At 46.9% G+C, this 27,339-nt stretch overlaps 1 protein-coding gene across 7 annotated transcripts in view; it reads left to right on the forward strand.

Moving 5' to 3' along the window:
• The window catches only part of STARD9 (StAR related lipid transfer domain containing 9), a 135,360-nt gene that overhangs the window by 105,020 nt on the left and 3,001 nt on the right, over nucleotides 1–27,339 (forward strand). For 5 of the 7 annotated variants that reach the window (XM_068550131.1, XM_068550153.1, XM_068550139.1 and 2 more), the window contains 7 exons: nucleotides 425–9,713; nucleotides 9,900–10,097; nucleotides 10,511–10,694; nucleotides 11,057–11,194; nucleotides 26,666–26,783; nucleotides 26,912–27,033; nucleotides 27,235–27,299. In XM_068550131.1, the coding sequence (XP_068406232.1) occupies nucleotides 425–9,713; nucleotides 9,900–10,097; nucleotides 10,511–10,694; nucleotides 11,057–11,194; nucleotides 26,666–26,783; nucleotides 26,912–27,033; nucleotides 27,235–27,299 (10,114 nt within the window). Of the gene's footprint in view, nucleotides 1–424; nucleotides 9,714–9,899; nucleotides 10,098–10,510; nucleotides 10,726–11,056; nucleotides 11,195–26,665; nucleotides 26,784–26,911; nucleotides 27,034–27,234; nucleotides 27,300–27,339 lie in introns of those variants that run through there. The other 2 variants (XR_011074769.1, XM_068550173.1) reach the window with 2 other exon arrangements.

The following is a 27,339-nucleotide window of genomic DNA, read 5'->3' on the forward strand; positions in this document are numbered from 1 at the left end:
CACCCCTTCCACCCAGACCAGGAAGGCTAAGGCCACTCACCAGCAGGGTGGGGAGAAGAAGGGAACCTTGGGCCCCATGAGGCTGCTGAGGGAGCCAGTTGCGGCTTCTCACATCCCCATGGATCCAAACAGGCCACTGGGCATGGAAAGGCAGCCAAGACTTTCTGGGCAGAATCCACCCCACCTTCTCCAAGCGGGGCATCAAAGAGGCAGCAGAGGGTCCTGGCAGCTAGGGTTGAAAAGTCCTCTTGCCTGCCTCACAGCAGCCTTTTGAAGAGGCAACACAGTGTGGGGGACCCAGACACCACGGCCTCACTCACAGGTTCCAGCCCCGTAGTGGATCTTGCAAGAGAAAAAGGTGGTGATTTATCTGATGCAGGTAGCAGTCACTCAGTAGATTCTCTCTCCTGTGTCTGTGCCAAAGCCCTGCTGGAGCCACGGAAGCTGGAGGAGCCCCAGGGGAAGGAGCGGGATCTCCCAGAGCCAGATGACTCCGACAGCGAAGACAGCCAAATATCTGAGGACTCGCTGGCCGAGAAGGGGTACCAAAGCCCACAGGACAGCCCAGGGCTCAGTTATCTCACCCATGGCCGTGGCCACTCCAGGGCCAGAGCTCAAGCCTCTGTGAGGGGCTTCACCACACCCTCAGATAGTCGACTGTTCACCCAGACTCACAGGAGCTTTTCCCTCGACAGCCTGATTGACGCTGAGGAAGAACTGGGGGACGATCGGCAAGAAGAGCCTTTCCTCCATTCAGCTGACGAGATGCCCACGGAGACTTTCTGGCGCCTGCAGAGCTCCAGTCTGCCCGCAGGGGACCAGGAGGCAGTGTGCAGGCCTGGCCCCATCAGCCACAGAACAGGAGCCAGGCTCGATGCCACCCTGCCAGTGAGCAGTTCATGTTACCTGGAGCTCCAGCCCCGCTGTGAGCAGCCGGAGTTGGCGGTGGAGGCAAGCTCCGCAGAACAAGCCAACACTCTCCAAGACGTGCAGCTTTCAAGAGGGAGCCCTCTGGTGTCCATGGATTCCTGGTTCTCCTGTGACTCCAAGATCAATCCCAGTAGCCCCCCAGGTTCTTTATGTCCAAGGACTGACGTCCAGGATGTTCAGCCCTGCGGTTGGGAGAGGCCTGGATACTGGCCCAATATGGAAGAACTAAAGTCATCAGATACAGAAACAGTCCTGTCCTACAGCTCCAAACTGCCCCTGGGCGGTGCTGAGCTGCCCTGCAGTGTCAGAAGTGTGTACACAGTCCCTGTTTCTGATACGACCAGGGTGTCCCTCTGGGGCTCTTATAGGCTTCTTCAGCCAGGAGCTGATGGCACCTCTCAGGCCAGAGGGGTCCCTGACGTGGCCCAGCAGGGCGTCTCTGAAGCATCCAACTCTAGTGTGTCAAGCTTGTTGGCTGCCTCTGCCACCTCATTCACTTACGTTGACAGTGCCTGTGAGAGAGACTGGGCTGCCCTTCAGCAAAAGTACCTCCTTGAACTGTCTCATCCTGTTTTGGAGGCCACAGGAGCACCCAGTCTTCCTCCTCAAGTGAAGGGAAAGCCCTCGCTTGAGGAAGACTCTGGTTCCCTGACCCAAGCTTCTGGCAGGGGAGGAGACGCTCTATTGCCAATTGGTCCTGGGGTATCTAGCAGCCCGGATTTCAACAACTTTCCTATCCATCTGTCCAGAATTAGGTGTTTGAGAGCTGAGAAAGAACAGGACAGTCTGCGTGTCGAGGTAGAAGGTACTTCAGATTTCTTTACAACTAGTGAGAAAGAGGTGAGTCATAGTGGAACTTATTCAGCGGACGTAGAATCATCGACTTCTGCAACTACAAATGCGCAGGTCTCTACAGCAGTGAACAAGACAGCGCATCCCGTGATGGGAGCATGGGGAGTCAAAGAGAGCAGCTTGGAAGAAGCCTCTCAGAGTAGCGGGAAACCTGGACTCATGACGTCCTCTGATGAATGTTTCATCCTAACGAACGCTTGTCACCATATTGTCACCATAGGCACCAAAGAACCCCATTGGCCCCGAGGCTGGGCTCCTTTGAGGAAGAATAGTGCAGACCCAGGGAGGCAATTAGGTCAGAACAGCCACTGCCCCCTGCAGGAAGAGAAGGCAGACTCCCAGGAGAGCGCCAAGGAAGCTGGTAGAAGACACAGCAGGTTTTCCTTTGCCTTTCCTTCAGGTCCAGAGCTGTACCTCCACTCTGCTCCCTGGAATCCACTCCCATCTTCCCTGCAGCCACCTCCCTTGGAAACATTCTATGTGACCAAAAGCCGAGATGCCCTAACAGAAACCGCCTTGGAAATCCCGGCTTGCAGAGAAGCAAGGGCGCCCTCCCCACCTCGCAGGGAAGCATGGGGCTTTGGACACGAGCACCAAGTCCTCCAAAATGTGTATGTGAAGAATAAATTGCCAGTACTGTTACAAAACCAGAATTCCAAGATTGCATCATCTCAGCAGGTCACAGCAGAGAGGCCAGTTGATCTGAACACCAAGGAAGTTTGCAGAGAAAAAGGGAAATGCCTTGGAAACATTAAAGAAGAAAGCCATAATTCAGTTTATTTTTTTGTCACTCAGAACAGACATTTTCTTCCATCTACCGGCATAAAAGTATGTGAATTTGAAAATCAAGTTGGAATTTTAAATAAACACAGTCTTCCAATGCTCAAGCAGGGAGAAAAGGCTACTGTACAGTCCTACTGCAGTGTTTCCTCAGACAGTTCTGGGTCAAGGAATTCTCACCTGGTGTGTGAATCTGAGATGGGTGGGGAAGAAGAGCAGGGGCAGGATGCAGTCCTCAGAGAGACCCAGGCCTTTGACATGAAGAGACGGTTTCCTTCTGGGGTCAGGTCTGATTTCATCTATAAAACCATCAATTTAGGCCTTGACAAGGACAAGATAGAGGAAGCCGCTCTTTCTTTGAAGTCCAGATCAGTACATCATAGAGTAAGCAGCCCAGAGACAGCAGCCCAGGATGAGGGTCCAACCCACAACGGGGAAAGGAGGAATGAAATTGGGCTTCTTGGAAAAGCGCTCCATCCCAAAGACGGCTCAGAAGAGTTTAAGTTTCCACAGGCAGAGTCTACATATGAAAGATTCCAGTCAGTTACATGCTTTCAGGAAAGAAACCTCGGTGAATGCAAGGTCCCTGGAAAGGTGCGAGAAACGTTAAACCCCAAAGGAGAACCTCCTGGAAAGAAATGGAGTGAAAGAGATAATAATGCTGATGAGATGGCTAGGCTAATTAGGAGTGTAATGCAGCTGGAAAATGGCATCTTGGAAATTGAATCCAAACAGAGTAAGCAGCTATGTGCTTCCCACACACCGGGAGTCAGTAAGGAGTTTATGTTCCAGGACCAGAAGGACCAGGAGATGGCTGACCGTGTGCTGAGGCCAGGCAGCTTTAGAAACCACCTGTCCTTCAAGGATCAGCCATCTTCTCCAAAATGGCAAGATGATGTTATCTTTAGGGATGGTGAAGCTGGACAAATGGAGGTTAACAATAGCATTGATCCCCGGGTACACGACATCAGATTTGTGAAAGGGCACACCTACCCAGCTGTATTAGACAGACCCGCCAGGGACACTGGTGGTTATTTAGGGAAATTTACAGTTTGCAGAGAATGCACCAACACTTCTGCTCATCCAAGGAAAACGAAAGCTTCGGCTAGAGCTCTGCCATTGCAGCCCATGCCTGAGAGGACTTCTGAGGAGGGCGAGCTGGTGAACGCAGTGTACCCCAGACGGCTGCCCCGTGGCTTGGGAAGTCTTGAGAAGCTGGAGACTGTGAAGGGTTTTCAGGAAAGCCATTTTGCCAAACACATACGTACTTCTAAGCAAGAGGAGCCAGAAGTTCAAGGCAGAGTTGAAGAAACGGCTGTGCAAAGAGGGGGCCTACAGGAGAAAAACAAAGTGGTTTCATCAACTCAGAAACTCCCTGGCCCGTGCCAGCATTGTGTGCGCACATTTTTCAGCCAAGAGACTGGCCCATTGCCAAGCCAGCCAGAGTCCTGTATGGCTTCTCGCCGAGACCTGAGTAATGCCTTGCCCTTGAATTCAACAAGGCCGCCAAGGACCTATCTTTATGTACCTGGTACTATAGGCATCTCTTCTGTTGACTATGTGCTGGATCCCACCCTGTTGGAAATGCCCACCAGTCCCTTGGTAACTGGATCGGGGCATCAGGACCAGAGTGGAGAGCCCGGATGCCACAGCCCACGGCAGGGAGACGATAGACAGGGCTTCTCCGCGGCACACCCTGCTTGGTGTGGGTCTGTGATATCCATGGCTGTGGGATCTCGCAGTCAATCCGGTGCACCAGCGAGCATTCCCCTGGGGGCAGAGGGCAGGAGGTCAACAGGCACCGGACCGCAAGGCCACGGAGGGGACCTCAGAAGCACCTTGCTGGGCTTGGGTAGCAGGGTGGGTTCTCCTTCTGAAGCCGAGGCAGCTGTACCAAGAGGACCAGACAGAGCCAGTTCCCTGAACAGGGCCTCTAGCCCGCTTGAAAGGGCCAGCTGCCCCTTAGAAGAGGGGGACAAGAGAGGCAGTGGGGAGAGGCAGCAGGCAGAGGAGGAGGCCAAGGACCTCAGTCCTGCCAGTGGTGCTTTCTCAGCACCTGTGTCCTTGCCCAGGGTGCCTCAGCCGGAGCCGTCTGCCCATCCACCCACGTGCCTGGCTGAGTTGGAGGAGATCGGACAGGCAAAGGCCCAGGGGAAGCAGCTTCACAACGTGGTGGCTGGGGGCACGGTCCTTCCTCACGTTGAGACGCTATTAGGGCCTGAATGTTCTTCAGGGGCCCCTGGCAGGCCTCAGTGTCCACAAATGGGCCAGGCAGTGTCAGCCAGGACCAGAAATGAGCGTGAAGCACGGGGAGTTCATGTGGCGTCTCTCTCTGCTAAACCAGGACACCTGTCAAGTGATGAGAGGACATCTGTCCTTCAGGCCACACCCCCCTCTTCAGACAGCTGTCACCCTCTGCCCAGCACTGACACTAACACAGGGCCACGGCACCCCTCACGGACTTCCTCCCAGGCTGACCCTGCTCCAGGTAAAAGTCACTGTACCGGGAAACTGAGACATTTCCTGGGAGCCAGTGAACGGTTTGTGTGTCACACTAGCTCTTCTGAAATCATAGAGAAAGAGGGAGAAGCAACCAGAACACCTTCCTCTGCTGATGCTTTGGGCTCAGACAGTCTTCCTTCTTCAGCAGCTGTGGAGGAGGACAGGAGGGTAAGGGCGGAGGAAGTAGTGGCTGCCTTACCTTCTCAGGCCCCTTTTGATGATGCTGGAGGGATTCCACATGGGCGAGGCCCGTTCGCTGCCTTGGAGGCTGCCCAGGGTGTGCTCCCTGGCTGGCAGGAGAGCAGCCCAGCCCACCAGGAACCTGGGACTCTGGACAACACATGGGGAGGAGGTCCTGGTAACTTCTTAGTGGCTGCACAAGGAGGAAAAACAACCTGTTTTGAAGGTCAACTTGTGATCTGTGATGTTCAGAATTCTGCCAGCCTCTCACGGCCTAACCAAGACCAGGGCCAATGTCTTGAGGCTTCCACCGGCTTACAAGAAGGGAAGGCGAGTCCCGGATGGGGTGCCGTCCTGCCCAGAGCCCTGAGAGGGATTGAACCGGAAGCTCCCTCTCAGCAGCCTGTGAAGCAGGAGGGGAGTGTTGGCTCTGGGCTAGCAGAAGCCTGCAGGGCCAGTGTCGAAGGTCCCAGGCCAACTCTGTTGCCGGATCAGAGACCCGGGGCAGTTAGGGAGGAGGCCCTGCGCAGGTGCCTGCGGGAAACTTCAGACTGTGGTGTCTTTTCAGGGAGGGCTGAAGACAGCAGGACCCTCAGCCCGTCCGGGGGCCAAGAAGACAGCAGATCTCATCCTTGCCGGCAACCGTGCAACCCTCAACCCGTTGCTTGCGGGGCCCTTGCCTCCCCTTTCTCCACTTCACTGTGTTACAGAGACGGTGACCTGGGCAAGGGGGCTTCCAAGGCCACCCCACACACTCGCCACCCACCCTGCGTGGTCCCCCTCAGGGCCTGGGGAGTGGAGAGAGGAGAGGGCCATGGCGGGGAACCTGATCTGCTCTGGGCACATGGCCTTGAGCCCAAAAGCATTAATGTGGAGTTGGGGCCAGCAGACGGCAGCACCCCGGAGACCTCTGCTGCTGCTCTCCTGCCTCCGGCTCAGGGCTGCAGCTCCCCTTCCGCCCCTGATGTGAGGACAAGTCCCCTCAGCCCCTGGGTTGCTGACGGAAGCTCCAGGTCAGTAGGGGATCCTGAGAAAAGGGCTGCCGAGAAGAAAGTCAGCACCGAGCTTGAGGCTCCCCCTTTCCACGCAGGCAGGTGCTCTGAGCCACCTGGGAGGTTTCAGGACAGCTCCGCTGGTGGCCGGAGTGCACAGGGCTCTCAAACCAAGCCAGAACCACCTGCAACAGCTGGGGGACGACACAGCCTGAATTTAAGTGAACGGTGTGTTGAGAGTGAGCCGCCGGTGGAACCACAACGTGGATGTTTGGGAAATGCCATCAGATGCCTTCCAGAAAAGCCGCAACTTTCCGCGGAGTCCAGGGATCATAGTGGCTTGGATCCCCAAGCCCAACTGGTAGCAGAGTTACAGCGCGTCTCCAGTCCCCAGGTTGACAGCCCCCGGGAGGAGGAAGAGCAGCAGAGAGACCAGGCTTCAGGTGGCCGAGGGGACGCTGCCTGGGGCAGGAGCCCCCCAAGTGCTGATGAAGGTGGCTCAGGCAGCTGTCAGATTAGAGGTGCAGGCAGAGAGGACGCGGCTGTGGCCAGGCCCCCCGCAGCCTTCAGAGACTCAGCCGCTGTCCCCTTGGGGCAACGCGCAGCATGTTGGCCTGTGGCCCAGGGCCCCGGGCAGCCCTCTTCTGGCGGGGAGCAGCCGGCACCCCGCCACCAGTGCTCACTTCCTGTGATCGCCATCGTCTCTGGCCCCAAACACTCTAGACCGCAGTTCTCTGTGGTCAGCTCTCCCCGGTCTCTTCAGGAGCTAAGCTTGAGCGTGGAGCCTCCTTCCCCGACAGATGAGGATATACAGGAGCCTAGCAGATTGTGGACCCCACATCCCAGAGGCTCTTCCTCAGGAAAGTCTGCGGTAAGAACGTCTCTGAAAGCTGAGGGCTGCGATCAGGAAGACTCCTCTGACTTGGACGGCATCGCTGCTGATCCCAGGCCCCCGCCATCCACACCCGCTCCTTACCCGGCGACTTCAGCTCTCTCATGCATGCCGACCCCTGCTCTCATGGCTGCTTGGCCATTTGGTACTCCGGAACAGGCGCAGCCGGGAAAGCCAGAGAGACTGGGTGGCCAGGCCCGGCCAGAGGCGCAGCGCTCTGAGGCGGGCGGAGGAGCCCTGCTTTTTAGCCCCAGTGCCATCGATCCCTGCGTCCTGCCCGGGCGTCCCGAGGGGCCTGCGCGTGTTGGCTGGAAGCAGTATGTGTTTGGTGGTGCAGCTGATGTCTCCCGTGGCTCCACACCCCAGGGCCTGACACCGTCCGACGTGGACCGGTGCTCCCACGAGGACGACGGCCTAGACGACCAGGGCTCCCCGGTCTACTCGCACCGCAGCACCTTGGCCAGTGCCCAAGGCCTGTCGAGCACATGCAGCCACATTGAAAGTGCCCGCTGTTCCCGTGAGGCCTGGGGAGTCTGGGGTTCCTCGTTTGCCCTGGGGAGCCCCCACGTCCTGATCAGCTCTGAAGGGGCAGCCCCCCCTAAGGGTCCTGGCGAGAGAGGTGGGTTCCCGGGCACCCCTGATGAGGCAGGCTGTCTGAGGAGGGAGCCCCCCTTGGCTGGAGGAAGTGCTGCGGGCCCGGTGGATGAGATTATGCTGCTGTACCCATCAGAGGCGGGCGGCCCTGTGGGTGTGTCCAGGATGAACACCTTGGAGCAGGGCACCCAGACCCTGGGCTGCAGGTCCCGCTGGAGCTACGCTGACCTCTCCTCTGCTCAGTCGGATCTGGCCTCTTGGGCCAGTATGCACGACCTGTCTCTCCGCCTCTCGCAGCTCCTGCACAGCACCTCGGAGCTGTTGGGGAGTCTCTCCCAGCCAAGTGTGGCCAAAAAGGAGCGGAATGCCAAGAGGGAGGCCCCGGGTGAGGTGCCCCAGGCCCTGAGGATGGACGGCTATACTCAGACCACCATGGATGAGGGCATCCAGACTGACCCGGCCTCACCACCTCTGCATCTCCAGGCCCCAGAGGCCAACCCTCAGAAAGTCAATGCGGTCCTTGAAAGGCTGGGCTCAGATCTTTCCATCACGTCTCAGGAAAAGGGAGATGTCCCAGGGACGCTTAAGAAGAGAGGGGCAGAGGGGACTGCACGGAAAATAGCAGGGCCCCAAGATCTTGAGGAAGGAAACACCCTCTGCAGGCCCCGGAGCGCCCCCGTACCCTCATCCCACTTGAGTTTTCAGAAAGTCCCCTCTGGGCAGAACCTGCCTCCTCTGAGCCCCCAGGCTTCTCCGGATGCCCCCCTGCCTCCCAGCCTGGCTGGTGGCAGCCCCGGCTGCAGCCTCAGTGCATCTCCCTCCCCAGGGCCCTGCCCCCACGCTGTGGAGCCTGTGGAGGAGCCCGGGGTGCAGAAGGAGCGGGGCCCCACGAGCGCCTTGCGGGTGGACAGGGCCTCCTCCCCGATCCTCACGCTTAGTGCCAGCACCCAAGGGTCAGGGCGCCCCTCAGGCGCTTTGTCTCTCTCGGCCCCCTCAGCTCATTCCCTTGAAGGCTGCCAGAAGCTCGTCTCCCGCCCAAGCCTTCCCCTGGGCGCCCGGAGGCCTGCAGTGGGTAATTATTCTCAAACCCCTGATGAGTCAGGTAGCTCTCAGAGAATGGAGGCCTTGTGCGGAGAAGGTAGCAGTCCCTTAGAAGGGGGTGACCACAGGTGCTCCCTTGGACTGAGCTCCCGAGGCCACCCAGAGCAGAGCGCGAAGCCCCAAGTCTGTTGCGTGGAGCAGGCCCCGCAGCAGCGTCAGCCCAGGACCACCACCGGGGCCCAAGGCAGACTGTCACCTCCACCACCGGGAAGCAGGAGCCGGAGGCTGGCTGATGGCTTTGTGCCTGAGGACGTGGCCTCCCTAGAGTGTGGCCCACTGAGCAGTAGGGGGCTGAGTCGATGGCAGTGCAGGACAGAGAATGGGGGTGAGGGCTCAGCATCTCCAGAGGAGCCACGGCCCGCTCTGAACATTTCCTCTTCGTGGGGAGGCCTCCGGCGCCGCCGCCCCTGCCCTTTCTTTGAGTTGGCTGATCCCTCAGGGCTCCGGGGTTGCATCTTGGGCCCGACTGAGGCCTGCCAGCCTGAGGGGCCGCTGCGCCCCAGTTCCCAGATGTGCACGGCCCCTGAGCCCCGGCACCATGGTCTGAGGGACCTCCCGGTGTATAACAAATCCAGCGATTGGTGTGGGGGTCAGGACGGCTCCCCTGGGGCGCTGGGTGTGATGGATTTGCTGGGGACCAGATGTGATTGCAGCTCAGGAGAGCAGGGACAGAGGCCCCCACGACCTCCTGAGGACCAGAGCCAGGCGCCCGAGTGGTCCCAGAGGGAGCAGATCCCCCTGCGAGTTGGGGCCCAGACCCTCTCCCTCAGCGTGGAACTCACGGAAGCAAAACTGCACCACGGCTTCGGGGAGGCAGACGCCCTGCTGCAGATGCTGCAGAGCGGGACGGGGGAGGCACTCGCTGCCCAAGAGGAGGAGCCGTACGCCCGGTAAGGACCCAGCCCGGAGTGGGGAGGCGAAGGCTGGGCGGAGAGGAGAGGGAACCGAGACGGCTGACAGCCGGCTGTTCCTCCTCCCGGCTCAGCTCTGGGACCTTCCGGGGGTCAGAGATAGGTCTGGAGATGGAGAGGGGCAGTCAGGGTCAGGTTCAGTGCCTCACTCATGTTCTTTCTCAGGCCAGAACGCACCACACACAGCCTCCGGAGGGAACGGGCTGAACGACTTCAGAACTTCCGCCGGACGCGAAGCCTCAGCCCCCAGAAACAACTGAGCTTCCCATCCAACCGGGATCTCCCCACCTGGGCCTTTGACTTGCCCAGCAGGCGCCGAGAATACCTGCAGCAGCTGAGGAAGGATGTTGTGGAGACCACCAGGTACGGTGGACCCGGAACCCTGTGGGGAGCAGGCTCTGTGTGGGGCGAGTGTGGGGAGCAGGGCCTGGATTTGAGCGTCCTGGACACCGGAGGCTGCAGCTTCCTTTGCCAGGAGCGATTCCAGGAGTGGGTCCTACGTGACTGTGGACGGTCGGAGGCGGCTGTGGAGACTGAGGCAAAGGGAAAGAGGAGGGTGTGGGAGGGAGCAGCGGACGGACGGGGTGGGGGTGGATAGAGGAGCCATGCTCTGTAAGACTGCAGGCCTGAGCCTCAGGGTGTTTGTAAGACCACACCCGAAGGCCCTGGGGGCAAAGAGAGGATGGGTCCTTCAGGAAGGTGGTGTTGAGCGGGTCTGGGCCATGGCCCACTCACCATGTTAGAAGGCATCTCTCCAACCCTCTGATCTTCCCCAGGAGCCCAGGATCAGCGTCAAGGTCTCCTCACCCACCCTCTGACATAGAGCTGATGCTACGAGAATACCAGCGGGCCCGTGAGGAGGCCAAGGTGGAGATTGCCCGGGCCCGGGCCCGACTGCGGGAGCAGACTGAACAGGAAAAGCTGAGAATCCGCCAGCAGATCGTCTCCCAGCTGCTGCGGGTGGGGAGTGGGGCAAGCCTCTGATTTCAGGGTAGGCTCGGAGCCCGGGGCAGACCAGGGCTGCCTCTGAGTCTTGGGACGTAGAATTTGGAGGAGGGCGTCGGGCCCCTGGTGCCAGCTCAAAGCTGCTTCACTCTCTATTTTCATGCCATCCTCATCAGACCAGCTGCTGTCCCTGGGCCAGAGTTTGGGAGGAGGCGGCTTGGGTATATAGTTGGGGTGGGGATGGGGGAGGCATGAGATATGAGGCTGAGATAGGAGGCAGTGGGAGGTGATGGGAACTGGGGAGGTGAGAAGGGGCGAAAGTGAGGGTGGGAAGTGAGGGTGCCTGAAGCTGGTTGACAGTAATCTGTCCTTCCCAGGAAGAAGAAAAGCTACATACCCTGGCCGCCTCCAGCTCTTGGTGCACCAGCTCCAACGGAAGCCTCTCCTCTGGTGTCACCTCTGGCTACAATAGCAGCCCGGCCTTGCCAGGCCAGCTCCAGTCCCCAGACAGTGTGGTGAGTAGGCAAATGCAAGCATGAATCGGGCCGGGAGTGCCGTGGCAAGAGTTTGGGAGGAAGTTCTGCCTCCTGGAGGCCACTGCTGACATGAGCCCTTCTCCTGTATGATGGCCTTTGTCTTCCCTGTGGTTTTTGTCTCCCATGTTCTCCATGTTTTCAGTCTTTTGCTGTTGTAAACAGTGCTTTGTGCATGTATCATTTCATACATGGTGCACATATATCTGTGGGGTAAATTCCCAGAAGTGGACTTGGACAAAGATATGGGCATTTGAAACTGATAGGTATTGGCAGGCTTCCCCTCACAGATGTCCTGCTTTATACTCCCCCCAACCCGACCAGCAGGGGAAGAGAGTGCATCTCCCCCCACACCCTCACCAACGTGTTACCAAATGTTTGGACTTTTGCTGGGCGGTCTGTTCATATCCTTTGCTCATTTATCTCCTTTTTTTTCCTTACCAGTTTCGAGGAGTTCTTTATATATTAGCAAGATAGCCCTTTGCCTGATAGGAATTAGAAAATTTTTCCCCTAGTTTTTCATTCTCTTTTGGCTTTGCTTCTTGTGTTTGGAGCCATTCAGAAAGTTTTATCAGTTTTCCTTTTATAGTGTCTATGTTCTGACTCACAATTAGAAATACATTCTCCATTCCAAAGTTATAAATAATTTTTCCTGTAGTTTCTTCTAGAACTTGTGTGGCTTTATTTTTCATATATAAGTCTTTGCTCCGTTTGGAATGCATATATAGTGTGAGGTGTGGATCCAACTTTATTCTTCCCTACGGTTATCTAGTTAACCCTGTCGTGCTTGTTCCCTACGGTTATCTAGTTAACCCTGTCGTGCTTGTTAGATAGTTCATCTAGACAGTTCCTCTTTGTCTCACCAGTTTAAGATGTCGACTTTTCTTGTACCAAGGTTTATAATATATTCTCCTACTCATTACTCTTCTTTTTTTTTAGATTATCATTATCTTTTACTGGAACACAGTTGATTTACAATGTTGCGTTAATTTCTGCTGTGTAGCAAAGTGATTCAGTTATACATATATGTACATTCCTTTTTTTATATGCTTTTTCATTATGGTTTATCATAGAATATTGAATACAGTTCCCTGTGCTATACAGTAGGACCTTGTTGTTCCCATTATTCTTCTTTTTCTGACCCTGTAGTGTATTCTTTTTTTAATTTAATTTTTATTTTATATTGGGGTATAGTTGATTTACAATGTTGTGTTAGTTTCAGGTGTACAGCAAAGTGGTTCAGTTATACATATCATTCTTTTTCAGATTCTTTTCCCATATAGGTTATTACAGATTATTGAGTAGAGTTCCCTGTGCTATACGACAGGTCCTTGTTGATTATCTATTTTATATATAGTAGTGTGTGTATGTTAATCCCAACCTCCTACTTTATCCTTCCCCCCTGCCCCACCTTTCCCCTTTGGTAAACATAAGTTTGTTTTCAAAGTCTGGGAGTCTCTTTCTGTTTTGTAAATAAGTTCATTTGTATCATCTTTTTGGATTGCACACATAAGTGATATCATATGATATTTTTCTTTCTCTGTCTGACTTACTTCACTTAGTATGATAATCTCTGGGTCCATCCGTATTGCTGAAAATGGCATTATTTCATTCTTTTTTATGGCTGAGTAATATTCCATTGTATATATGTACCACATCTTCTTGATCCATTCATCTGTTGATGGACATTTAGGTTGCTTCCATGTCTTGGCTATTGTAAATAGTGCTGCAATGAACATTGGGGTATGTGTATATTTTCAAATTACGGTTTTCTCCAGATATATGCCCAGGAGTGGGATTGCTGGATCATATGGTAGTTCTATTTTTAGTTTTTTAAAGAACCTCCATACTGTTCTCCATAGTGGTTGTACCAATTTACATCCCCACCAACAATGTAGGAGGGTTCCTTTTTCTCCATACCTTCTCCAGCATTTGTTATTCATAGACTTTTGAATAATGGCCATTCTGACTGGTGGGAGGTGATACCTCCTTGTAGTTTTGATTTGCATTTCTCTAATAATTATCTATATTGAGCATCTTTTCGTGTGCTTTATGGCCATCTGTATGTCTTCTTTGGAGAAATGTCTGTTTAGATCTTCTGCCCAGTTTTTGATTGGGTTGTTTGTTTTTTTGATATTGAGCTGCGTGAGCTGTTTGTATATTTTGAAGGTTAATCCCTTCTCAGTCTCTTTCTTTGCAAATATTTTCTCCCATTCTGTGGGTTTTCTTTTCGTTTCTTATGGTTTCCTTTGCTGTGCAAAAGCTTTTAAGTTTAATTAGCTACCATGTGTTTATTTTTGTTTCTATTTTCATTACTCTGGGAGGTGGGTCCAAAAAGATATTGCTGCAATTTATGTCAAAGAGTGTTCTGCCTGTGTCTTCCTCTAAGAGTTTTATAGTATCCAGTCTTAAATTTAGGTCTTTAATTCGCTTTGATTTATTTTTGTGTGTGGTGTTAGAGAATGTTCTGATTTCATTATTTTACCTATAGCTCTCCAGTTTTTCCAGCACCACTTATTGAAGAGACTGTCTTTTCTCCACTGTATATTCTTGCCTCCTTTGTCGTAGATTAATTGACCACAGGTGCATGGGGTTTTTTTTGTTTTGTTTTGTTTTTATTAATCAGTCATCAATTTTATACACATCACTGCATACATGTTAATCCCAATCGCCCAGTTCAGCACACCGCCATCCCCACCCCACCACAGTTTTCCCCCTTGGTGTCCATACGTTTGTTCTCTATATCTGTGTCTCAACTTCTGCCCTGCAAACCGGTTCATCTGTACCATTTTTCTAGTTTCCACATACATGCGTTAATATACGATATTTGTTTTTCTCTTTCTGACTTACTTCACTCTGTATGACAGTCTCTAGATCCATCCACGTCTCAACAAATGACTCAATTTCGTTCTTTTTTATGGCTGAGTAATATTCCATTGTATATGTGTACCACAACTTCTTTATCCATTCGTCAGTCGATGGGCATTTAGGTTGCTTCCATGACCTGGCTATTGTAAATAGTGCTGCAGTGAACGTTGGGGTGCATATGTCTCTTTGAATTACAGTTTTCTCTGGGTATATGCCCAGTAGTGGGATTGCTAGGTCGTATGGTAGTTCTATTTTTAGTTTTTTAAGGAACCTCCGTATTGTTCTCCATAGTGGCTGTATCAATTTACATTCCCACCAACAGTGCAAGAGGGTTCCCTTTTCTCCACACCCTCTGCAGCATTTGTTGTTTGTAGATTTTCTGATGATGCCTATTCTAACAGGAGTGAGGTGATACCTCATTGTAGTTTTGATTTGCATTTCTCTAATAATTAGTGATGTTGAGCAGCTTTTCATGGGCTTCTTGGCCATCTGTATGTCTTCTTTGGAGAAATGTCTATTTAGGTCTTCTGCCCATTTTTGGATTGGGTTGTTTGTTTCTTTAATATTGAGCTGAATGAGCTGTTTATATATTTTGGAGATTAATCCTTTGTCCGTTGATTCGTTTGCAAATATTTTCTCCCATTCTGAGGGTTGTCTTTTCGTCTTGTTTATGGTTTCCTTAGCTGTGCAAAAGCTTTGAAGTTTCATTAGGTCCCATTTGTTTATTTTTGTTTTTATTTCCATTACTCTAGGAGGTGGATCAAAAAAGATCCTGCTGTGATTTATGTCAAAGAGTGTTCTTCCTATGTTTTCCTCTAAGAGTTTTACAGTGTCCAGTCTTATATTTAGGTCTCTAATCCATTTTGAGTTTATTTTTGTGTATGGTGTTAGGGAGTATTCTAATTTCATTCTTTTACATGTAGCTGTCCAGTTTTCCCAGCACCACTTATTGAAGAGACTGTCTTTTCTCCATTGTATATCTTTGCCTCCTTTGCCATAGATTAGTTGACCATAGGTGCGTGGGTTTATCTCTGGGCTTTCTATCTTGTTCCATTGATCTATGTTTCTGTTTTTGTGCCAGTACCATATTGTCTTGATTACTGTAGCTTTGTATTATAGTCTGAAGTCAGGGAGTCTGATTCCTCCAGCTCCGTTTTTTTTCCCTCAAGAATGCTTTGGCTGTTCGGGGTCTTTTGTGTCTCCATACAAATTTTAAGATGATTTGTTCTAGTTCTGTAAAAAATGCCATTGGTAATTTGATAGGGATTGCACTGAATCTGTAGATTGCTTTGGGTAGTATAGTCATTTTCACAATATTGATTCTTTCAATCCAAGAACATGGTATATCTCTCCATCTGTTGGTATCATCTTTAATTTCTTTCAACAGTGTCTTATAGTTTTCTGCATACAGGTCTTTTGTCTCCCAAGGTAGGTTTATTCCTAGGTATTTTATTCTTTTTGTTGCAATGGTAAATGGGAGTGTTTCCATAATTTCTCTTTCAGATTTTTCATCATTAGTGTATTGGAATGCAAGAGACTTCTGTGCATTAATTTTGTATCCTGCAACTTTACCAAATTCATTAATTAGCTCTAGTAGTTTTCTGGTGGCAGTTTTAAGATTCTCTATGTATAGTATCATGTCATCTGCAAACAGTGACAGTTTTACTTCTTCTTTTCCAATTTGGATTCCTTTTATTTCTTTTTCTTCTCTGATTGCCGTGGCTAGGACTTCCAAAACTATGTTGAATAATAGTGGTGAGAGTGGACATCCTTGTCTCGTTCCTGATCTTAGAGGAAATGCTTTCACTTTTTCACCATTGAGAATGATGTTTGCTGTGGGTTTGTCGTATATGGTCTTTATTATGTTGAGGTAGGTTCCCTCTATGCCCACTTTCTGGAGAGTTTTTATCATAAATGGGTGTTGAATTTTGTCAGAAGCTTTTTCTGCATCTATTGAGATGATCCTATGGTTTTTATTCTTCAGTTTGTTAATATGGTGTATCACATTGATTGATTTGCATATATTGAAGAATCCTTGCATCCCTGGGATAAATCCCACTTGATCGTGGTGTATGATCCTTTTAATGTGTTGTTGGATTCTGTTTGCTAGTATTTTGTTGAGGATTTTTGCATCTATATTCATCAGTGATATTGGTCTGTAATTTTCTTTTTTTGTAGTATCTTTGTCTGGTTTTGGTATCAGGGTGATGGTGGCCTCATAGAATGAGTTTGGGAGTGTTCCTTCCTCTGCAATTTTTTGGAAGAGCTTGAGAAGGATGGGTGTTAGCTCTTCTCTAAATGTTTGATAGAATTCACCTGTGAAGCCATCTGGTCCTGGACTTCTGTTTGTTGGAAGATTTTTAATCACAGTTTCAATTTCATTACTTGTGATTGGTCTGTTCATATTTTCTATTTCTTCCTGGTTCAGTCTTGGAAGGTTATACCTTTCTAAGAATTTGTCCATTTCTTCCAGGTTGTCCATTTTATTGGCATAGAGTTGCTTGTAGTAGTCTCTTAGGATGCTTTGTATTTCTGTGGTGTCTGTTGTAACTTCTCCTATTTCATTTCTGATTTTATTGATTTGAGTCCTCTCCCTCTTTTTCTTGATGAGTCTGGCTAATGGCTTATCAATTTTGTTTATCTTCTCAAAGAACCAGCTTTTAGCTTTATTGATCTTTGCTATTGTTTTCTTTGTTTCTATTTCATTTATTTCTGCTCTGATCTTTATGATTTCTTTCCTTCTGCTAACTTTGGGTTTTGTTTGTTCTTCTTTCTCTAGTTTCTTTAGGTGTAAGGTTAGATTGTTTACTTGAGATTTTTCTTGTTTCTTTAGGTAGGCTTGTATAGCTATAAACTTCCCTCTTAGCACTGCTTTTGCTGCATCCCATAGGTTTTGGGTCGTCGTGTTTTCATTGTCATTTGTCTCTAGGTATTTTTTGATTTCCTCTTTGATTTCTTCAGTGATCTCTTGGTTATTTAGTAACGTGTTGTTTAGCCTCCATGTGTTTGTCTTTTTTACGTTTTATTCCCTGTAATTCATTTCTAATCTCATAGCGTTGTGGTCAGAAAAGATGCTTGATATGATTTCAATTTTCTTAAATTTACTGAGGCTTGATTTGTGACCCAAGATGTGATCTATCCTGGAGAATGTTCCGTGCGCACTTGAGAAGAACGTGTAATCTGCTGTTTTTGGAGGGAATGTCCTATAAATATCGATTAAATCTATCTGGTCTATTGTGTCATTTAAAGCTTCTGTTTCCTTATTTATTTTCTGTTTGGATGATCTGTCCATTGGTGTAAGTGGGGTGTTAAAGTCCCCCACTATGATTGTGTTACTGTCGATTTCCTCTTTTATAGCTGTTAGCAGTTGCCTTATGTATTGAGGTGCTCCTATGTTGGGTGCATATATATTTATAATTGTTATATCTTCTTCTTGGATTGATCCCTTGATCATTATGTAGTGTCCTTCCTTGTCTCTTGTAACATTATTTTAAAGTCTATTTTATCTGATATGAGTATAGCTACTCCAGCTTTCTTTTGATTTCCATTTGCATGGAATATCTTTTTCCATCCCCTCACTTTCAGTCTCTGTGTGTCCCTAGGTCTGAAGTGGGTCTCTTGTAGACAGCATATATATGGGTCTTGTTTTTGTATCCATTCAGCAAGCCTGTGTCTTTTGGTTGGAGCATTTAATCCATTCACGTTTAAGGTAATTATCGATATGTATGTTCCTATGATCATTTTCTTAATTGTTTTGGGTGTGTTTTTGTAGGTCCTTTTCTTCTCTTGTGTTTCCCACTTAGAGAAGTTCCTTTAGCATTTGTTGTAGAGCTGGTTTGGTGGTGCTGAATTCTCTTAGCTTTTGCTTGTCTGTAAAGCTTTTGATTTCTCCGTCAAATCTAAATGAGATCCTTGCCGGGTAGAGTAATCTTGGTTGTAGGTTCTTCCCTTTCATCACTTTAAGTATATCATGCCACTCCCTTCTGGCTTGCAGAGTTTCTGCTGAGAAATCAGCTGTTAACCTTATGGGAGTTCCCTTGTATGTTATTTGTCGTTTTTCCCTTGCTGCTTTCAATAATTTTTCTTGGTCTTTAATTTTTGCCACTTTGATTACTATGTGTCTCGGCGTGTTTCTCCTTGGGTTTATCCTGTATGGGACTCTCTGCGCTTCCTGGACTTGGGTGGCTCTTTCCTTTCCCATGTTAGGGAAGTTTTCGACTATCATCTCTTCAAATATTTTCTCTGGTCCTTCCTCTCTCTCTTCTCCTTCTGGGACCCCTATAATGCGAATGTTGTTGCGTTTAATGTTGTCCCAGAGGTCTCTTAGGCTCTAACAGTTACAGTGACAATGTCTTTGGTTTCATTTCTTTTCATTCTTTTTTCTTTATTCTGTTCCGCAGCAGTGAGTTCCACCATTCTGTCTTCCAGGTCACTTATCCATTCTTCTGCCTCAGTTATTCTGCTATTGATTCCTTCTAGTGTAGTTTTCATTTCAGTTATTGTATTGTTCATCTCTGTGTGTTTGTTCTTTAATTCTTCTAGGTCTTTGTTAATCATTTCTTGCGTCTTCTCAATCTTTGCCTCCATTCTTATTCCGAGGTCCTGGATCATCTTCACTATCATTATTCTGAATTCCTTTTCTGGAAGGTTGCCTATCTCCACTTCATTTAGTTGTTTTTCTGGGGTTTTATCTTGTTCCTTCATCTGGTATATCGCCCTCTGCCTTTTCATCTTGTCTATCTTTCTGTGAATGTGGTTTTTGTTCCACGGGCTGCAGGATTGTAGTTTTTCTTGCTTCTGCTGTCTGCCCTCTGGTGGTAGAGGCTTTATGGGAGGCTCTGGTTGGTGCATGGGTTTATTTCTGGGCTTTCTCTCCTGTTTCATTGATCTATATTTACTTTTGTGCCAGTACTGTACTGTTTTGATTAGTGTAGCTTTGTCGTATAGTTTGAAGTCAGGGAGCCCGATTCTTCCAATTCAGTTTTTCTTTCTCAGGATTGCTTTGGCTATTTGGGGTCTTTTATGTTTCCATACAAATTTTAAAATTTCTTGTTCTAGTTCTGTGAAAAATGCCATTGGTAATTTGATAGGGATTGCATTGAATTTGTAGATTGCCTTGGGTAGTATAGTCATTTTGACAGTATTGATTCTTCCAAGAACATGGTATATCTTTCCATCTGTTTGTGTCATCTTCGATTTCTTTCATCAGCATCTTATAGTTTTCGGAGTACAGGTCTTTTGCCTCCTTAGGCAGGTATATTCCTAGGTATTTTATTCTTTTTGTTGCAGTGGTAAATGGGAGTGTTTCCTTAATTTCTCTTTATGATCTTTTGTTGTTAGTGTATAGAAATGCAACAGATTTCCATGTATTAATTTTGTATCCTGCAACGTTACCAAATTCATCGATGAACTCTAGTAGTTTTTTGGTAGCATCTTCAGGATTTTCTATGTATAGTAACATGTCATCTGCAAACTGTGACAGTTTTACTTCTTCTTTTCCAATTTGGATTCCTTTTATTTCTTTTTCTTCTCTGATTGCCATGGCTAGGACTTCCAAAACTATGTTGAGTAAGAGTGGCGAGAGTGGACATCCTTGTCCTGTTCCCGATCTTAGAGGAAGTGCTTTCAGCTTTTCACCATTGATTATGATGTTAGCTGTGGGTTTGTCATATATGGCCTTTATTATGTTGAGGTAGGTTCCCTCTATGCCCACTTTCTGGAGAGTTCTTATCGGAAATGGGGCTGAATTTTGTCAAAAGCTTTTTCTGCATCTATTGAGATGATAATATGGTTTTTACTCTTTAAGTTGTTAATGTGGTATATCACACTGATTGATTTGTAGATATTGAGAAATCCTTGCATCCCTGGGGTAAATCCCACTTGATCATGGTGTATGATCCTTTTACAATTCTATTGTTGGATTCAGTGTGCTAGTATTTGTTGAGGATTTTTGCGTCTATGTTCATCAGTGATATTGGCCTGTAATTTTCTTTTTTTGTGTTGTCTTTGGTTTCGGTATCAGGGTGATGGTGGCCTCGTAGAATGAGTTTGGGAATGTTCCTTCCTCTGCAATTGTTTAGAATAGTTTCAGAAGGATAGGTGTTAATTCTTCTCTAAACGTTTGATGGAATTCGTCTGTGAAGCCAGCTGGTCCTGGACTTCTGTTTGTTGGGAGTTTTTTAATCCCAGTTTCAATTTCAGTAATTGTGATTGGTCTGCTCATATTTTCTGTTTCTTCCTGGTTCAGTCTTGGAAGATTGTACCTTTCTAAGAATTTGTCCGTTTCTTCTAGGTTGTCCATTTTACTGGCATATAGTTCCTTGTAGTAGTCTCTTATGATCCTTTGTATTTCTCTGGAGTTAGTTGTAACTTCTTTTTTTTTAATCAATTAATTTGTTTTTGGCTGCATTGGGTCTTCGTTGCTGTGCTGCACGTGGGCTTTCTCTAGTCGTGGGAAGTGGGGGCTACTCTTCGTTGTGGTGTGCGGGCTTCTCGTTGCGGTGGCTACTCTTGGTGCGGAGCACAGGCTCTAGGTGCGCGGGCTCAGTAGTTGTGGCTCAGGCTCTAGAGCGCAGGCTCAGTAGTCGTGGTACACAGGCTTAGTTGCTCCACGGCATGTGGGATCTTCCCAGACCAGGGCTCAAACCTGTGTCCCCTGCATTGGCAGGTGGATTCTTAACCACTGCACCACCAGGGAGGTCCCTTTAACTTGTTTTTCATTTCTAATTTCATTGATTTGAACCTTTTCCCTTTTTTACTTGATGAGTCCGGCTAAATGTTTATCATTTTTGTTTATCTTTTCAAAGAACCAGCTTTTAGTTTCATTGATCTTTTCTATTGTTTTCTTCATCTCTATTTCATTTATTTCTGCTCTCATCATCTTTATGATTTCTTTCCTTCTACTAACTTCGGGTTTTCTTTGTTCTTCTTTCTCTCGTTGCTTTAGGTGTAAGGTTAGGTTGTTTATTTGAGATTTTTCTTGTTTCCTGAGGTAAGATTGTATGGCTATAAACATCCCTCTTCCTTGGCATTCCTTGGCTTGTAACTGTATCACTCCAACCTTTGCCTTTGGCATCACGTGGCTTCTCCCTGTGTGTCTCTGTGTCCCTGTGTCTTCGTGTGGCCTTCTTATAAGGACACCAGTCATTGGATGTATGGCCCACTCTAATCCAGTGGGACCTCATCGTGACTTGATTGCATCTGCAAAGACCCTATTTCCAAATAAAGTTACATTTACAGACAGCAGGAGTTAGGACTTCAACATATCATTTTTGGAGGACAATAACTCACCCCACAACAAGGGTTCATCCACTTGTAGCATGTATCAGAATTTCATTCCTTTTTATGGCTAATAATATCACATTGTGTGACTGTCACATTTATTTGTCCATCAGTTGATGGACATTTAGGTTGTTTCCACTTTTTGCCTATTATGAATAATGCTCCTGTGAACATTGATGTACAAGTTTTTGTGTGGACGTGTTTTCACTTCTCTTGGGTTTTACCTAGGAGTTGGACTGAGATCATAGGGTAACTCTGTTTCAAAGTGGCTGCACTATTCTGCAGTCCCATCAACAGTGTATAAACAATGTATTTCTCCACATCCTAGCCAACATTTGTTATTATTCATCTTTTAAATTATATTCATCCCAGTGGGATATCACGTGGTACCTCATCGTTTGCATCATCCTGATGGTTAATGGTGTTGAACTTTTCATGTGCTTATTATAAATTTATAAATTTTTTTAGAGCAATGTCTTTTCACATCTTTTGTCCATTTTCGAATTGGGTTGTCTTTTTATTATTAAGGCAAAGAGTTCTTTATATATTCTAGTATAAGTCCCTTATCAGTTATATGATTTATAAAAAGTTTCTTTATTTTGTGTGTTTTTTCACTTTCCTGATGGTGTCATTTGAAGCACAAAGTTATAAATTTTGATCATGTCTACTTTATTTTTTTCTTTTGTTGCTTGTGCTTTTGGTTTCATATCTAAGACACTTGCTCAATCCAAGGTCATAAAGATTACGCCTATATTTTCTTTTAGTAGTTGTATAGTTTTAGTTCCTACATTTGGGTCTTTGATCTGTTTTGAATCAATTTTTGTATATAGTGAGAATTAGGGATCAAATTTCTTTCTTTTGCATGTGGATATCCAGTTGTCCCAGCACCATTTGTTCAGACAGACAGTCTTTTCTCCCATTGAATTGTCTCAGCACCCTAGTCAAAGATTAACTGACCATAGATGTGTGGATTTATTTCTGGACTCTTCATTCCATTCCATTGAATTATGTATCGATTCTTAGGCCAATACCACACTGTCTTGATAACTGTTTAGGTTTGTGGTAGATTTTGAAATCAGGAAGTATATGTCTTCCAACTTGGTTCTTTTTCAAGATTGTTTTGGCTATTCTGGGTCCCTTGACTGTACATATGAATTTTAGGGATAATCTTTTCAATTTCTGAAAAGAAGTCAGCTGGGATTTTGATTGGGATTGCATTGAACCTGTAGATCAATTTGGGGAGGGTTGCTATCTGAACAATATTAAGTCTTTCAATTCATGAACATGGGATATCTTTTCATTTATTCAGGTCTTCTTTATTTTTTATTGGATTCCTTAGGTGATATGACCTTGTATATAGAATATCCTATCTTTTGTTGTTGTTGTTGTTGTTGTTGTTCTCTTGCCTAACTGCCCTGGCTAGAATCTTGAGTACCATGTTAAATAGAAGTGGTGAGAGCAGACATTCTTGTCTTGTTACTGATTTTAGGAGAAAACCATCCAGTTTTTACTATTAAGTATGTTAGCTGTGGGGTTCTCGTACATAATCTTTATCAAGTTGAGGAAATTTCCTTCTAGTCCTAGCTTATTGAGTGTTTTTATCATGAAAAGGTGTTGGATTTAAATACTTTTTCCTGCATCTATTGAGATGATCATGTGGGTGTTTTCCTTTGTTCTATTAATATATTACATTGATTTTTCTATGTTGAACTAACTTTGTGTTCCTGGGATAAATCCCACTTGGTCATGGTATATATCCTCTTTATATGTTGCTAGACTCAGTTTACTAGTTATTTTGCTGAGGATTTATTTGTTTAAATGCACAGGGATATTGGTCTGTAGTTTACTTGATGTCTTTGGTTTTATCAGGGTAATCTCGGCCTCATAGAATGAGTTGAGAAGTGTTCCCTCCTCTATTTTTGGTAGAACTGTGAAGGACTGGTGTTAATTCTTCTCTAAATGCTTTGTAGATTTCACTAATGAAGCTATCCCATCTTGAAATTTTCTTTGTGGGAATTTTTTCGATTTTTTGATTACTAAATTTACTTATTAAATGTCTATTCGGATTTTCCATTTCTTCTTGAGTCAGTTTCAGTAGTTTGTGTCTTTTTAGGAACTCATCCATTTCATCTGAGTTATCTAATTGTTGGCATGTAGTTGTTCATAATATTCATTTATTTTTATTCTTTTTCATAGATGTAAATATCTGAAGTTAAAACTTTCCATCTGAGCACTGCTTTAGTTGTATCCCACAAGTTGTGAGATATATATATATATATATCTGTATATAATCTTTGCTTTATAGTAATTTTGAAATTTCAGTTTGTATTTCTTCTTTACCCAATTGTTGTTAAGAGTTTTAAAAAACTTTTTGGTAGAAAGGTCCTCATGTTTTCTGATTTTGTTATTTTTTTTTTTAAGGGAACTTTATTTTTATTTATTCATTTATGGCTGCCTTGGGTCTTCGTTGCTGCGTGGGCTTTCTTTAGTTGCAGCGAGTGGGGGCTACTTTTCATTACGGTGTGTAGGCTTCTCATTATGGTGGCTTCTCTTGTTGCGGAGCATGGGCTCTAGGCACACAGGCTTCAGTAGTTGTGGCACGAGGGCTCAGTAGTTGTGGCTTGCAGGCTCTAGAGCACAGGCTCAGTAGTTGTGGTGCACGGGCTTAGCTGTTCCGCGGCATGTGGGATCTTCCCAGACCAGGGCTCAGACCCGTGTCCCCTGAATTGGCAGGTGCATTCTTAACCACAGCGCCACCAGGGAAGCCCTGTTATTAATATTCAAGTTTGCCATGTGTTGAGAGAATGTATGATTTCAGAGAAAGTACAATTTCTGTTTTTTATATTTGAGGGTTTTGGTCATGAATATTCCATTGGCTTCTAAAAATCTTGTTTATCTTCATTTGTGGTCTGTGTTTTCCTTGCTTTGGGGGTGTATATGTGTCTTCTTGTAATTTGGAAGCCTTTTTTTCCCTTTCTTTTCATCATCACTTTTATGTATTTAAATAGTCTTTATTTCTTGATTTAGCAGTTTTCTTTTCACCCTGGCTGTAAACCATGAGGAAATCAGTGTATTTCCACCTTCTCTCATTTTTTCTCATTACCTTTTGTTACAGTATTTCTATACTGTTTACAGTGTTTGTATTCAGAGTTCTAGTTCTCGTGCTAGATCAAATGGACTCTGCTCATTTGCAGTTCTTTGGCATACATTCTTTTTTCTACCCTAGTAATTCTTCTTGTAATTTCTTCAAGAAAGACTCAAGGGCACTATATGCTCTAGGTTCTCTGAGTTCATATTTGAAAATGTTTATTGCCACTTAAATGAAAGAATATCTGTAGATTAAATACCTAGAAGCAGGATTGCTAGGTGTCATAGGATATATGTATTTTTAATTTAAAATATGTGATGAATATTTTCAAAATATACCTATTTACACTCTCAAATAATATATAAGTGCCTACTTACCCACATTTCTGCTTAACAGTGTTTATTAAGGGTTTTTTCCTTCAATCTTTGTGAATCTCATAGGCATAAAATAGTATTTCATTTTAGGTTTAATTTGCAATTCTCTTGTGTCTGAGATGGAGTGCCTTTTCAGATATTTAAGAGCCCTTTGGCTTTTTGCTCTGCCTGCCAGTGTACTGGGTCCATTTCTGTTAGGTTGTTCTCCTTTTGTTTTTGGTGGCCTTTCTTTATATTAAGACAGTTACCCTTTGGCCATTTGAGAGGCCAGTGTTTCTTTCCTAGTTGTTTGTTTTTATGATATGTTAATCTAGTTTTTATCAATCTCTTCTTTCAGGGCCTCTGGAGTTTGTGCCCTGTTTAGAAAGGCATTTCTGCACTATGAGATCATTAAATTTAAAAAAAAATTTTCTCATAGTAATATTAAATTCTCCCCCATCCTGTATATTTTTGAGCCACAGAGCATAAGTAATTTGTTTTGGCAAGATGTATGAAATGGGTCTGATGTAACCTTTTCTTCAGATGGTGACCCTGTCATCTCAGCAATATTTATCGATTAATCCACACGTATTTACTTTTGGAAGTCATCAGTATAGCACTGGGAACAGATGGGATCACACAGGAGTATATTATAGAGCGAGAAGAGGGCTTAGGCCCGAGTCTTGAAAGAATCCCAATAAATCAACTTATGTTTGGGGAAGATGAGCCAACAAAGGAAACTGGGAAGGAACACCCAGAGAGGTAGAAAGCCAAGATCCCAGGGATACAGGAAGCAAGTGAAAGGGAGATGCTCAGTAAGATGAGGACTGGGACCTGTTCACCACATCCAGGCACATGGATCTAGCAAAGGCTAGACTTGAGTGCATTCAGAAGGGTATAAGAGGTGGGAGATGGCAAACGGTGACAATCATTTCAAGTTTATCTGTAAAGGACAAAAGAGCAAAGATGCCTGTAGAGGAAAGTTTCTAAACGTGGGAGAAATTCTTGCATGCTTAAATGCTGATATGAAGAATCTAGTGAAGAGGGAGAGGTGGAGGCAGTAAGTGAAGAAAGAGATGATCAGTAGTGAAAGGTTCTTAAGAAGGTGGCACAAAATCTCAATCTGCCTGAAGTAGGAGAGACCACTTGGATGTTGCAGCAGGAAGAAAGGACGTAAAGATGGAGACAGAATATCTTTGTTCACTTCTTTTTTTTAAAGTAGCACTAGGTTAGGAACCGATGATAGAGGTAGGATAGTGGGTGCCTGTTAGATCCAGCAGAGGTCAAGGGTCATGTCATTGAGGAGCTGCTTGTAGTAAAGGTGTGGTGGCTGTATTGCAGATCCAGAGGATCATCCCCATTTGGTTCCAAATTAGGACCTTTGGCTTAGCTGCTGTACCTGGGGCTGGGGCCAAGGGTCAAGCTTTTCTCACAGCCCGTCACTTTTCTTCCCCATCCCACCTCCCACCTCCCAGTTGGGCTTTGTTTGCTGCCCACATTAAACAGAGCTCCAGCAATGGCCTCATTCCTGTTGCTGCCTGCAGTGGCGCAGGGGGCGCCCCACCCACTGACCCCTGGTACCCCGTTGTCTCAGGTCCCAGTTCATTCTGATCCCTGTTGGAACTCTCCTACAAGCAACCTTGAGCATGTGGCTTGAAGGACAAGGAAACTCTCCAGGGGACTGGTTTCTATTGCGGTTGACTTCTCAAGGGCATCCAGCAGGGAAGACCTTTTCACTTGAGCCTTCATGTTGAAAGCTGTTTGGTGCTGTTCAGAGGCAGAGGAGATAATTCTGCACTGGCTTTCTGGTGCTCTGCTCTCTCCCTGCCTCTGCTCTGGCCCTAAGCATCTTCTCTTCTGCAGGGGGACACAAACTTGCCTGATTCCAGAGACTCCTGGATAGGGGAGGTGTGGGGCCGCTCTGCAGTGAGGAACAGTCAGCTGAACCTGGCCGGCTCTGCCTGGAAAACCTCAGCCTGCAGTGAGTGGTGGGGACTTTGGGGCTGAGGTCTGCTAGATCCTGGGGAGCCACTGTCCCTCAGGAGGCCGTTGCTGCTGTGAGGCCCTGACGCTCGTGCCGTCTCAAGAGCCTCCACCTATTCATTGTAGGCCGCAGAGCCTCCCTGGGCAGTTGCTGCTGTTCTCCGTCCAGCCTGTCCAGCCTGGGGACCTCCTTCTCCTCCTACTACAAGGATTTGGCCAAGCACATCGTGGACATCTCTATGGCTGATGTGAGGTTTCCTGTAGCCGACGCTGCTGGGTGGGGAGGAAGAAAGAGGAGGGAAGGAACAGGGCCGATGAGGGCTTCTTCAGCAGCTCTGTATCTTTACAAAAGCGGGGGATTCAGTAAATGCTGGCCTGAGGGACTAATCCAAGAGTCTGCTTTGTACCAACCGTGCCCACTAATTTGGGTGTGGTCACTGTGTCCCCAGGTAATGGCTGCTTGCTCAGATAATCTGAACAACCTCTTCAGCTGCCGGGCAGCAGCTGGCTGGAAGTAAGTTCCTTTGCACAGTGTCTTCTCCCTGTGGCCCTGC

The sequence above is a fragment of the Eschrichtius robustus genome, chromosome 1, assembly GCF_028021215.1.
Source record: "Eschrichtius robustus isolate mEscRob2 chromosome 1, mEscRob2.pri, whole genome shotgun sequence".
NCBI lineage: Eukaryota > Metazoa > Chordata > Mammalia > Artiodactyla > Eschrichtiidae > Eschrichtius > Eschrichtius robustus.